General features: G+C 39.6%; 1 protein-coding gene across 15 annotated transcripts in view; it reads left to right on the forward strand.

Annotated features, from left to right (window-relative positions):
• MAST4 (microtubule associated serine/threonine kinase family member 4) overlaps positions 1 to 14,078 on the forward strand; it is a 569,622-nt gene that overhangs the window by 481,718 nt on the left and 73,826 nt on the right. For 10 of the 15 annotated variants that reach the window (XM_089908940.1, XM_089908926.1, XM_089908928.1 and 7 more), the window contains 2 exons: positions 7,395 to 7,464; positions 13,489 to 13,567. The exons of 1 other annotated variant lie outside the window; for it this stretch is intronic. In XM_089908940.1, coding sequence (XP_089765066.1) covers positions 7,395 to 7,464; positions 13,489 to 13,567 — 149 coding nt within the window. Of the gene's footprint in view, positions 1 to 7,394; positions 7,478 to 13,488; positions 13,568 to 14,078 lie in introns of all 15 variants that reach the window. 4 more of the 15 variants (XM_089908937.1, XM_089908934.1, XM_089908935.1 and 1 more) reach the window with 1 other exon arrangement.

A 14,078-nucleotide genomic window follows, 5' to 3' on the forward strand; every position in this document is an offset into this window, starting at 1 on the left:
TTTTATTATGAAACAATAGAACTGAATGTCTTCAATTCTTTTAACTCTCAAGATATTTCTGGAGTTATAAACCGAACATAATTAACTGTTAAAAAAAATACGTAACACGTATTTTGCTTCTTTCAGATGGAATGAATGCCTTTGTATCAAAAGCCAAAGGAACATTTACCATTTTGTTAAGTAGGACCACCTTAAATTTGGTATTTATATTTTTAAGGGGAGCTGAAAGGAGGAGATTTATAATAGAGAATACATTCAGACTACTTTTAGCAAGTTATATGGATGTGCCGCATTTCATTTAAATACTGCCTCTTTGACTAGAAATTACTCAGCAACTGAAGCAAACAGTCTGAGAGGAACCAATTTCCTGATATTGTCCACCCCTCTTCCAGGTAAAGATGGAAATTCTTTGTATCTAATTATGTTAAAGAATTGAAATCCCTTCATGTAAGATAGAAAAAAAAATATGCACACCTTACATTACATTCTTTAACTCAGTCTTTTATCCACATTCAGAGACTAATTATCTAAGATGAATAGAATGCATCACATTTCATAAAACTGCATGAAACTTAGGAATATCTGTTACAGTAGCTATGTTCTTACCTCCCCTACCTTGACCTTACAGACGCTTCTCAGTAACTTTAAACAAAGGCTAAAAGTAATCTCTTCTCTGTTGCTGGGAAGATGAATGACTGTAGATGGGAGGAAAACATACAACTAAAAATCAACTTTCTTCATCACTCTTGACATTCACCAGTCTTTACTTGGGATCACCTTGAGATATGACATCAATTCAGAGTAATAAGGAGGGGTCAATGAAAAGCTAAAACATCGCCGAGAGCCCATTATAACACATCTCCAAGAGATTCGTGTCAATGACACAGCATTTCAAATACACTGCACAAATTTCAGAGGAATGGCTTCATGAAATGGAGGCAATAGGCATCTGTGAGAGTCTTAGGACATAGAAGCTGACCTGTTGTTGGGTATCTCTCTCACTCCCTACGTGTTTTCCACCCTATAAGCTCATCAGTCATTCCTTAGAAAGCAGGGTGTGTCCATTTTGTAAGTGTCTGTTGTGACATAGTACATTCTCTGTGTGGTATCATCATTGAGAGTTTGTTTTTAGTGAGTAATTTTGACACATTTAAGGGCTTTGATCTAAGAAAATTTCTTTTTCACGTGAATAAGGATCCAGAACTGGTTTCACAAGATAAGTCTAGAGTTGGTAATGTACAGATCTTCTATCAGTAGATTTTTAGCTCTTTGGGTCTTGTTTACCTATTTAATCTATTCTAGCAGGTAACTCAAAGCTCTGTATATAAAAAGAACTTAATACATAATTGATGAATTAGAAAAAAATACATTTCTAGTTTACTGTGTTACAGGGACTAGCTTAGGCACTGAGAATTCAAAATACGCTTTTTGTGTGTCTACACGTATAACCAAAATTTATCCCTCACCAGCATTTAGAATTATGTTAGTGAGAAATGAAATACAGTATACCTGTCATTACACTTCATTCTGTTTTACCTATGGTGACATGATATAGAATGATTGAAGTTATCATTCCTCAAACTTCACTAGTCAGCCTATAGAATTTTCCTTCTCTGCAAATTTTTAACTAGCACTGTTTTCTAGTTTGGCTATATCAAACAGATCAGGGCTATTAAATCTGTTAGGTACTGAATAATGTGAGCTGGAAAAATGTTATTTGCTCTCAAGTACAATAAAAAACTATAATAGAACTTTCAGTGTTTAATTGAGTAATATAAATGCTACATCTAAGAAGTGTAACATTGTTACATGTGATTGCATATAATATGGAACATAAGTACATTTTAATATATTTAAAATTATTTGAGGTGGTGCCTCTGTAAATAAAAGAGCATAAATCCCACCCAGATTTTCAGGGGCTTTTTGCATTTTTTTAATTAAGTATAGTTGATTTACAAGATTGTGTTTCAGGCATATGGCATAGTGCTTTGGTTTTTTTGTTTGTTTGCTTGTTTGTTTTTACAGATTATATTCCATTATAGGTTATTACAAGATACTGGGTATAATTCTCTGTTATACAGTAAATCCTTTGTTACTTATCTATTTTACATATAGTAGTTTGTATCTGTTCATCGCATACACCAAATTTGTCCCTCCTCCCCTACCTCTCCCCTTTGGTAACCATAAGTTTGTCTTGTACATCTGTGAGTCTGTTTTGTTTCGTATATAGATTCATTTGTATTACCACTTCTATGTGGATTCTAAAAAGTATCATATAGTATTTGTCTGACTTATCACTTCACTCAGCATAATACCCTCCAGGTCTGTCCATGTTGTTGCAAATGGCAATACTTTGCTCTTTCCCCCATACTTCCACTCAGTCCAGTTTTTCAGTAAATCCTGTTGTCTCTACAACCAGAACATACCTGAGATCTACTCCCATCCTGTCCAAACCACCATCATCTCATACCTTGTCTATGCTGGTAGCCTCCTTACTGATCTCCCCTGCTTCCTGCATTTGTGCCTGCTTAGAGCCCATTGGCCACAGAAGAGCTAGAGGGCTCTTTCTAAAATGCAAATCAAATCACACCATTTATATATTGATAAGTATTTGTTGAATGAATTAATCAGATGACAGTGAGTAGTGGTATTGGGTAAGAAGGATCAATATGGCAGGGATGGGAAAACCAAAAGAGGTTCAGAGAGGCCAGATTTTAAGAAAGGCTTGATTTATTGTGCATAATTCTCTTTACCTGAAAACCCAGGCATAAAAATCTATTTATTGGCCTGCTGTGAACACTTCACAGCTTACCCTGAGAGAATGCCACCCAAGGCTAATCAAGGTTTCTCTCTGTCCACCTAGAGTCTAAACAGCTGTCCAGGTTTAATTAATATTCTGCAGTTATATCTGGAGAGGAGCCAGTTTCTGAGACAGCTAAGTGAAAGGAGGATTTCTAACTCTTCTCTGGCGTCCGCTGGATCTGGTAGCATAGACTTAAAGTTCTCACGTGAAACTGAACTGTTATTTTTCAAAGTCCACTCAGCTTGAGGTCCCTGCATAACTTGTTCCATTGCCCCCTTTATCTGCTGCCATAACATCTTGTGAGGGGGTCCTAGGTTTGGTCCTGTGAAGTTTCGACTTAAGGTTTTTCAGCAGTGTCAATTCGTCGCTGAGAATCTCCTGCAGAACGATTAAGAAACACAGCGCTGGTTGTTATGGTGTAAAAAAGTCACAACGAATTTAAGCCGATCACCAAGTAATGACAACGAGGATTCAAGTGAGGGCTTACCCTTTTGATCTACCAGGAGTTTCAAATGGCAATTATCATTAATTCTTGGATCCCTCAAGTCCTGATAGAAAATCACGGCAACCAGAAACTATCATTTTGTGAACAGACAGCTATTAAAAGCACGTTAATAATGTATAGTGGGTATAGCATATGCCTTCTAAAAAGATTTGCAGCTTGTTTCTCTGCGGTAAAGACACAGGACTTCTCCAACCTAATTACAAAGCAATCAAACAATTTAATTAATCTGGAAATCACTTTCTTAACAATAACTGCCTCTAAAATGAGGCGCCCTGTGTAGCTCCGTTAGGTAAAGTACTGTTTTGATGTACTGCCTGTGTATTAGCCACGCTAGTTGCCCCTGGGGATCCTGGAGTTAATTACCTATTCAACGCCTGACCACGACTAAGGTTTCCTTTACCAGGTCAGAAACAGTACTCTATAAAGTGTCATGGCACTCAAACATCCAAGAGGCAGCACATCCCTGGGAACAGCTGGATTTGTGTTCTAAGCAAGTGTCGCACATATGGGCAGAGAATTAACTGGCACCAGTTTTCGTTTGAGAGTCTCTCAGGTATTGCTTTGCAGATGGGTGGATGAATTCAGAGAGCAGTGCGGTGAGCAGTGAAGGTCAAGTATAGGACTCTGGTTTCAATCCAGCTTACTTTCTTGTCCTGGGGAAGTGCTGTGCGTGTCCACAACAGTCTCGTCCTCATCTCTAAGTTAAGACTATATAAGGTGTGTTTTATAATTCAATCTGTTCTAAATTAGTGTTGTTTTGTATAACAAAATAGTACCCCTGGGCTTCCCTGGTGGCGCAGTGGTTGAGGGTCCGCCTGCCGATGCAGGGGACACGGGTTCGTGCCCCGGTCTGGGAGGATCCCACGTGCTGCGGAGCGGCTGGGCCCGTGAGCCATGGCCGCTGAGCCTGCGCGTCCGGAGCCTGTGCTCCGCAACGGGAGAGGCCACAACAGTGAGAGGCCCGCATACCGCAAAATAAAATAAAATAAAATAGTACCCCTAAGACTTAAGAGACAACATAGAAATCAATTTTTATTTCAAATAAGAACAAAGACCTCGAAGATTGACTTCTGCCTATTTAATCTGCTAATCTTCTAATCTCTCCCTAAGGAAAATAGAGGAATTTTCTGTAACAAATGACAAAAATGTCTAGAATACTCATCTACCCTTTTCTTCTACTATTACTACCGCCCCACTTCTCTCTAAAAGTTCCCTGTTAATGGGACAGTCTACTCACACTGGAAGCCTCAGTCACTTTTAGTCTGTAATCTTTTTCATGACTTATTTCTAATCCATCACCAATTACCCTTGGTTTGCTCACCAGAATATCCTTTCCATTGGCTTTCCATGTCCTAATCTAGCTCCTTCTCCTCGGCAGCACATCTGTCCACTCGGCATACTCAATGCCAGTTTAAAATCTCTTAGCATCTCTCTTGCATCCAAACATCTCTTAAGGCCTTCCACTAGGTAGTACCAATACATGTAGTTCACAACTCATTGGCTTTACCAGTCTGAATTCCCTGCTTGTAGAGAGCCTGTCTCCACTGCATTGCCCCGCTGTGTTTGGGTTGATTCTGTCCCCTTCCTGAAGTCCTTCCATTCCTTCTGTTTATCTCCAGCTTGCTGAACTGACCTCAAATTAAGCTATAGTGTCTCGTCCTTAAGGAATTATCAGTCTAGTTGATGCCACCTTCATTTTCTCCAATATCCCGTTGCATTTAAGGGCCTTTGTGATAATGCAGGGGCGTGTATTTGCATTTCAACTAGCTCTTCAGTCAGACATGAAACAAGAAGAAAGATCTGTGGTTAGTAAGATGATAGGAATGGCTCTATAGCTTGGAGTTGAGGAACATTGTCAGTGGAAGTGCCTGAAAAGGCAGCATGGAATAGGAAGACAAAACCCGAAGATGAGAAATGGTTAATGGTAGCCCTGGGTTTTTTGTTTGTTTGTTTGTTTGTTTAAAGAGCAGAGTTAAATTAACCTACCTCTGTATCTCCATCTCTGCCCATTCATCCTCAAAGTGATGGTCCGCCATGTATTATAAGATGTTACATAGCTTCCTGGGGGACCACTCCTTAAAATCTCTAAAAGTGAAAAGGTTTTTAAGATAATTCCTTGTCTCTCCCTCCTTCAGAGTCTTAAAAACATTTAATAAGCTCTCTCTAGTTGTTCTGGTTGATCTCATATAATCTCCAGATATAGTGTTCTCTTTACAAAGAACACAGGGCTAAGAATTTGGTGCCAAGTTTCACTGGCCTTATTATTTATTCTCAGTGAATAGGGTAGCAGGGATTGTTCTCAGAATGCCTTGGCTTCAATCAATTGTTTTGTTTCTCCTCATAATTTACTGGTAGTTTGCTCTGTGTGGGGTGTGAGCAAAGCAAACGTTTTTTTCCCAAATAAAAACAAAATCGACATGGAGATTTCTGGCATTTGATTTGTTTCCCTTTAGAAACAAGATTTCTAGCCATCTTGAAATCAAGACCTTTTAAGGAATATGAAGAGTGATGCACAAACTAAATTGGGGAGGGGGGGGCAGGGGGAATGAAGGCTGTTGGGAAAAGTTCAAAGAACTTAATTTAGCTGTGTAGATAAATGGACAAAAAGAGTCCTGGATTGCTGGATGGCAAACGCAGAATCCATTTCTCCAGGGGCCCAAGGAACAACAGATGCAAAGGCATGATAAATTTCATTGCTGCAGGGGGGAAATGCTTCTTGATTCTCTATCGGTAAAGAAATGGGCTTTTCAGTGCTTCCCAGTCAAATGGCTTTAATTGTGCTGTCTGTCAGAAACTTAATGGCATCTGTTGGTGCCATCACTATAAAATCTGCAACTTTAATTGAAAAATTTCTGTAGAGGTGTAGCCAGTCCAGAAGTCCTCCAGGTAACACTGAAATTATCCACTTTAATGCATTAATCTATTCTTTTTGCACACAGGTAATAAATTGTTTACCTGTGTAGCTAGGTACTGACTTGAAGGTGCCGCCTTGTATTCCTTACCCCTAATTACAATTGTCACTTCCGGTAAGAAATCAGTAATGTGGCAACTGGCTTGTTGTTAAGGATTAAACATGTCTTCTTGATTTATTTTCTGTGTTTCAAGAACATACAGGATTAGTTTGCCACCTTTCCTAACCTCCTTATTTACACCAGCTACAGTCCCATCCGGTCCTCAGGAAATTCTCAACCTAATTAAACATGCAGAGGGAAGCAGGGTGGTCTGGAGTGCCCTGAACCTCCCCTCACCTGCTGCCTGCCAAGCTTTCTCAGTGATCAGTAGCAGGTTACATGTTCTGATGGGGAAAGTAGCAAGTCCCCCAGGAGCTGCCGCCTTACAGAAAGCAACCTGTGCTCCACCTGCCTCCAGAGGACTTGGGGAAGACACCCTCTGCCAGCCTCTGTGTGTGGCTTTTAAAGGCTGCCTGGCCAGTCACCACCCAGCTGCTTAGGAGCAGAGAGACTATTGAAGGAAATACGGATAAGGGTTAGTCCTGCTGGGCCACTAGGCCATGCTGAGATAGAGCTGGATCATTTGAGGAATAGGTCTGAACTGTTGGGTTCTCCCCAGTATTTTATGACTTGTTCTGACATTTCTCCCTTTAAAATATGTACTTTGAAATATGAGGATTCATTTTTGAGAGCTCAGAATTTTATTTCAGTTTCTGTAAATAAAAATATCAAGACTGCCTCCTTAAAATAGAAAGCCTCACCCTCCCAATTGAAGCATATACTTCTCCATCCATCCTGCTGTTGGAAATGTTAACATCTGGAAGAGTAGGAACCAGGACATTTGTATATTCATTATTCTGTAGGACTGAAATATTTAGGTTGTTAAATATATGGAAAACTGCTGGTTGGTGATGTAGGTTTGTTTATTCATATATTACACACTTGGAAAGCTGTGCTGGAGCTCAAGCTGACCCCCTGTCTCTTCTCCAAGTAAAAGTAAAACATTTTTTGAGGACATGGACATTTTACAAAAGTGTACAGAAACTTACTACTAAAGAGAAGAAGGTTTTGGATGTAGATAAAGATACAAAAACAAAGTCATGATGTCACGTTTTTTTCTTCTTTCTCTCTACAGGAAATAGCCCTCAAGATAGTCCAAGAAACTTCTCCCCCAGTGCCTCTGCCCATTTTTCATTTGCACGGAGGTAAGGATTTCTTGTGAGTAGAATAATGAAGTGTTACGTGGAGAATCCCATTCCCCCAGCCCACTCCCTCCACTACCCTTTAGAGCTATATGTACCTCTCTTGGTCCTTCCTAGATGGTGGGCTCTCACTGAGGGCAGGAGAAAACCATTTCCACCTTTTCTCCCATCCCCAGTGCAGTGTCTCATACATGCTTTTGATGATCAACAGATTTTTACTGAATTATCTGAGCTTATATTATAAGAACTTGATTCACCTATATGTCTTGGTGCAATTGCTTTTGTTGTTGTTGAAATACCTTTTTTTTCCCCCCCTTAATAAAAATGACCTTACTTGGGATCACAAGGTATAAACTCTAAGATGCCTTTCCTTGAGGGCACCAAACCAGCAATTTAGTGATCTCCCTGAGATAAAGCCATGAGGGTGTTTTATGTTTGCTCTTCCTATCTGAGTTAGAATTGGACACCACATATCAAAGTTATATGTCTCATATCTGGGTCAGTGAGTCATGAGAAAGTATTGTTGCTCAGAGGACAGTGGGCATATGATCTATTATCAAACCTTTTCAGTTCTGGATCTTCTACTGTGATTTCTCCCAGTCAGAGGAGTCTACACAGCCACCTCTTCTGTGTTGTGTGCGTGGAATTAGCGTACTTCACCCTGTCACATTCAAATCTTCACCTTCCTGGGTTCCGTCATCCCTCTCAACATGTGTATACCCTGCCTTCTTCCACCCAGGAAAAACACACGGAAAACAAAATTGTCCCTTTAGTGAGGTTTCTGCATATTCAGAATGAATTCATTTTATGGCCTGTTTATATATATATGTGTGTGTGTGTGTATATATATATATATATATACATATATATATATATTTTTTTTTTTTTTTTTTTTTTTGCCTGCGTTGGGTCTTCATTGCTGCGCGCGGGCTTTTCTCTAGTTGTGGCGAGCGGGGGCGACTCTTCATTGCGGTGCGCGGGCTTCTCATTGTGGTGGCTTCTCTTGTTGTGGAGCACGGGCTCTAGGCGCACAGGCTTCAGTAGTTGTGGCATGCAGGCTCAGTAGTTGTAGCTCACGGGCTCTAGAGCTCAGGCTCAGTAGTTGTTGCACACGGGCTTAGTTGCTCCATGGCATGTGGGATCTGCCTGGCCAGGGATCGAACCTGTGTCTCCTGCACTGGCAGGTGGATTCTTAACCACTGCGCCACCAGGGAAGTCCCTGTCCTAGATATTTGTTAAATTTTCTTCAGAGACCTAATCATACCTTGAAATGAATTAAAGTAGCATTTAATTAAGACACATAGGTAGGTTAAAAAAATAGATTTAACACGTGTTACTAACGAGCAAGACCTGCAACGTCTTCACTGTCTTTTGTCAGCATTCAATGCATTTTATATAACTAAATCCAGAGAAAAGGATCCGCTTGCAGTATTTTCAGAATTCCTGAAAATTAAGATTCTCTTGTAAAATCACACATTCCCCACCATATGGTAAATGCCTGTGTGTACCAGGCCTCCACCATAGCGAGGACACAAGAGTAATTAAGACGTGATCTCCAATGAACTTCCTGAGACCGACACCCCAATTTTCCCCAATTCCAACTTTGATACTTTCAGTGCTCATTTAAACACCATAAAGGAAATGTGACAATTAGCTGGTCTCACAAAGCCTGTGTTTGTTTGCCCAATGAATATTAATTCACTGTGGTGGTACCATTCTAAGTGAAAAGGGAAATCTTATAAAAACTGATTTTAAAAAAAGAGAACATACCATAGTCTTTAAAATACATTTCTCTTAAAAAGGGAATGCCTTTAATTACTTTAAGTAGAAAGAAAATGCAAATGTCATTGTAGCCCTCATTTAAACGCGACTGAAATCAGTCTTTTAATCCTGCCAGATTTATAAAAATGAAGAGAATCTAATAATTAAGTGGCTGACTGGAGGACAGATGAATTTGGTTTCTATGCTATAAAAAAAAAAAATACACAAACCCCTAGGCATGTTAATTTTCGACAAATAAACCGTAACAGAAGATTATCACAGGAGACCTCTGGTTCATTTTGCAGGAATTTCCAGATGGAACTCCCTCCACACTCTTCAAAAAGCATTAATTTAGATTAGGACATGAGTGATCATCTTTTTGAACTTTTATTCAAGTAAATAGAACCCTGTGTTTGCTATGTGAACTCAAATTGGCCTATTTTTATTTGACATCAGTCATCTTTCTCTTCCATTTTAAAGTTGATTTTTCATTCAAGAAACATGGAAATTCCATGGGTCTCCATTCCCTACCATTTGGCGTGCATTTCTGAGCCTTCAGGAAGTACTGCCATTTAGGGAGTCCCACATTTTATCATTTTGTATATTCAGTCCAACAGAGGGGAGAGATTGTCCTATTTTAAAAATTATTCTTGGGTGACGGGATAAAGGTCAGACTTATTAATCTTTTCTGATCTTACTTATAATGTGATAATTTACCCCCCAGTAGACATCCCCTGTAATGTTGAATTTCAGACTGGGAAATAGGATGACACACACTTGCTTTCCATATTATCTAATAGGTGTTTGAGAGCAAAATTATCAAGTTAATTTTTTAGTATCGAGTTAAAATAAAAGGATGAAAATGAGCATCATAGTGTAGTAGATTTTGTCTGGAGCAAGGAAACATATTTTGTAATTTGCTAATCACTGTGATTTTGTCTGGAGCAAGGAAACATATTTTGTAATTTGCTAATCACTGTGATGAAGCTGGTTTACAATCCATCTGATTGTGGAGTTACTTAATGTTTTATTTCTTGGTGGTGGTAAACTGGAGGTAATGACATTGTTCTGCCTTCCCCAGAAGTTGTAGAGGTTTAGGTAACATAAGTTGCTTTCATTGTCATTAGAAATATAGACAGAGGCACTTCCCTGGTGGCGCAGTGGTTAAGAATCTGCCTGCCAATTCAGGGGACACGGGCTCGAGCCCTGGTCCGGGAAGATCCCATACGCTGCATAGCAGCTAAGCACATGCGCCACAACTACTGAGCCTGCACGCTAGAGCGTGTGAGCCACAGCTACTGAGCCCACGTGCCACAATTACTGAAGCCCATGCGCCTAGAGCCCGTGCTCCGCAACAAGAGAAGCCACCGCAATGAGAAGCCTGCACACAGTAACAAAGACCCAATGCAGCCACAAATAAATAAATAAATTTTTAAAATTTTTAAAAAAATTTTAAAAAGGAAATAGAGCCCTGAATAATCGTTGTGGATGTCTCCTAGCTGTCTAGCTGTTATTTGTCAGGTTAAATCTCAGAATATATTTCCGTAAGCAAATTACTGGAACAGACCTGCCTGCTGAGAGGTCAGGTCATGAGACACTTGTTGAGCACTGGTGGGCAGAGTTACTCTGGTTGCATTATATTGGCATAATTCATCTTGTTCCAATATCAGCTAGACCATAAAATGTTTCACACCAGATGACTGTAACAAACAAACAAAGAAATCTTCCTCTTCATACAGTTGTAATAGGGACTTTTCTTTCTTCCTTTGTTTTATACCATATTAATCTAACTTTTTGTGGTTAGTGTTGAAATGATGTGGGTTTTTTGGGTTTTGGGGGGTTTTGTTTTTGTTTTTTGTTTGCCAATCTCTTTGTATCCTGTGTTCCCATCAGGTGTTTTTCCCTTCTTACTTTTTCATTTAGCGTAACATTAAGATTTCCACCCACAAAGAAAGCACTCTTCAAAAAAGCCTTGTTGCTTTGGCAAGAATGTACTCTTGTTTTCAGGTAGCATTTTACTGGTAGCTGCTGCAAAGAAAAGAGAACATTGTTAGTAGGATCCAAATTATACTTGTGATAGCTTTCTTCAAAAAAGGGCATGCTCTCTCTTAAGCACTGTATATAGCATATATAGGAATTTCTGACGGGCAGTTGTCATGGTAATGAAAATGCAATGGTCCTTTGTGCTCCATTGGAGTAGATAGACACGGACAACTTAGGCAACTTTATGAGACATAACTTATTTCTGGTCCGTGGCTGCACAGAGTACTGAGCATATTCTTGTTTAAACATCTTTCTAGTTGTGTGTTTTCCAGAGTAAGCAAATGTAATTTATGCTTCAGAACTAATAAGAACATGTCTCCTCTTGGAGTTGTTCGTTTATCTGAAATATGTTCATTGATACCTGAGGGAAAGGAGAGTTAAGGAATCACAAAGCAAAATCATGGTGGGGGAAATTGTGTCCCTCACTCTTTCCAGAGACTAGTTTCTGATAATTGCTATTAAATGGACTGAACAAGTCCATTTAAAAATTGGAGCTTTTTAAAATAGAAAGTCCAGGAATGGGTTAAGTCTTTAATAATTAGGTAAATAAACTAGATCCAACCTGTGTCCATTTAATTGATGGTCAGATGTCTTTATAAGCATGTTTTTAGAATTATTTTCTTTTAACATTTTCAGTAGTATAAAATTATTTCTAGAGAACATGTGATTTATTTCTTTTCATTCCTTTTATCTGGTATATTTACAAACATCTTATTTTGCTTCTTTTTTAAAAAAAAAAAAACCATACTTGATTCAATTGTACTCCAACCATGGTCACAGAAATGACAGGTAAATTTTACTAAAATCTTAACATTGTACTGCTTCTGTGATTTGTCCACCTGAATTCCTCCATTTTGTCTTTGTGGACCATTTGCATTTTTGGAGGCAACATCCCTGGTGGCCTATGATTGTATTCTCCCTTGACTGTGATTTAGGCTACAGTGTCGGTTTTTTACATAAACATCTGCTTGTGACATTTCTCAGATTCAAGTCGAATGCTGGTGAATTCCCCGACTTCAGCTTACTGTGAATGTGTCTGTGGTAAATTTGGTCTACTCTTGTCTCTCATTTGGTAGATTAATCTAATCATGAGTTACAAAAAGTCTACATATGATCCTGCATCTAAGAAAGCAGTATAGCTCTTTAGAAAAGTATGTGTTTCCTGTATTCCTCGTGGCAAATGTGTGTATATTTGTTTTCACACTGTTACGTGATTTTGAAGGCATAGTTCACTCAAAATTGCTAGTAAATTAATGGTTCTGGAACGCCAGAGATTTCAGAAAAAATTGACTTTCTGGTGTCCCCTTGCCTTAGCGACAGTGTTGTCTTTACTACTCCAGCAGCTCATCTGAGACCCTTGTAATGACTATAATTCATAGCCAGAGTTCAGCCCAGAAGCTATCCGTCCTGTTACGACTTGGAGATAAAAACCATACTCTGTTAAGACTCCTGACAGCTTTGCCTCTACGATTAGGGCAGGTGACCCTACTCTTTGCATTAGGCTCTATCACTAGTGGAGAATTTTCATTCTTCCCTCCCTCTCACTGGCTAGAGCTGTGCTGCATACTCATAAACCCTGCAAGAGGCTTTTGCTGGAACACTTTATAAAGCCAGGTCGTGTCAGAAGGTATAATAACTCTTAAGAGAGTCTGTGCACAAGGTCAGTCACTTTCTTAGTGCTCAAATTATTTGCCACTTAAGGCTTGAGCCGGTCTTGAGCCCCCCGATCCCTTCTCCCCTCCGTGTGATGAGTAGGACTGCTCCCTTGAAAATAATAAGCAGAAAGTCCTGAGGATGCAATGGAAGTCCCCACAGGCTCTTGTACCATGCTGGAATGCAGGCCCTTCCAAAGATCATGGCCCCGGTTATCAGTTTCCAGATAAGAGTGTTTTTTCCTCCTCCCTTTCTGTTTTTATTCATCTGAATCTGCTGAGTCTGACTGATGTAATTATCCCTGGTATTCATTTTGTCAAAGTGTATTAGTGAGAGATCAATAATATGGATCACCCCATTCACTTTCTGCTTGTTTGGGTGTATTGATTCACTTTAAATAAAAGTCAACCTGCTGTATAATGTTTGTTTACTCTGGCCCTTGCTGAACATTTCCACATCCTCACTGACTGTGTTTGTGTCATTTGTTCAACTAAAAATACTCGGTTTCCCTGGGGTTCCCATGTAACCGTAATCCAGCGTTGGCCTAAGCTAATCTCACTTTCTCACCAGGACTGATGGACGCCGCTGGTCCTTGGCTTCTCTCCCCTCCTCTGGCTATGGGACAAACACGCCCAGCTCCACGGTCTCTGTAAGTGCCCGACTTTTCCTCTCTCACACCCCAGAGCTCTTACACAGGCAGTGCTTTCTCTGGGTGCTTCCTGATAGGAAGGAAAGGATAATTTCTGCATATCTGCCCCTCAGAGTAGGCAACACATCAGATGATGAGCTGACAAACATTAAAAGGACATACTTTTCGCTGCACGCTTTTAAACTATGATGCACAAGTTGAGTGAGTCCCCGGATCACCAGTTGGGAGGAGACTGGGAGCTTTCTTTTTCATACTATTTGGTGTTTTGGGTGGGAGGAGGAAACATAATCTGGTTTCATTGCTTTGGCTCCATGCCAGTGATATTAGTACTGAAAATGCCATTAAACTTTGATGGCCTGGGTCGTTTTTTTTCTTGTGTGGCTTATATGCAGAGGTTTTCTTTTTAGTTTTTCTCATTCAAAGAAAGAAAATGTCAAGCCTTAAATCTGTGCCTTCTGGATAAGAACTTTCTTTTAAGGAGAGACTAAAAGAACTTAGTAGTAGATTAAGA

Source organism: Delphinapterus leucas, chromosome 3, assembly GCF_059928025.1.
Source record: "Delphinapterus leucas isolate spDelLeu-1000000601 "Yukka" chromosome 3, BTC_Dleu_Yukka2, whole genome shotgun sequence".
NCBI classification, from domain to species: Eukaryota; Metazoa; Chordata; class Mammalia; order Artiodactyla; family Monodontidae; genus Delphinapterus; species Delphinapterus leucas.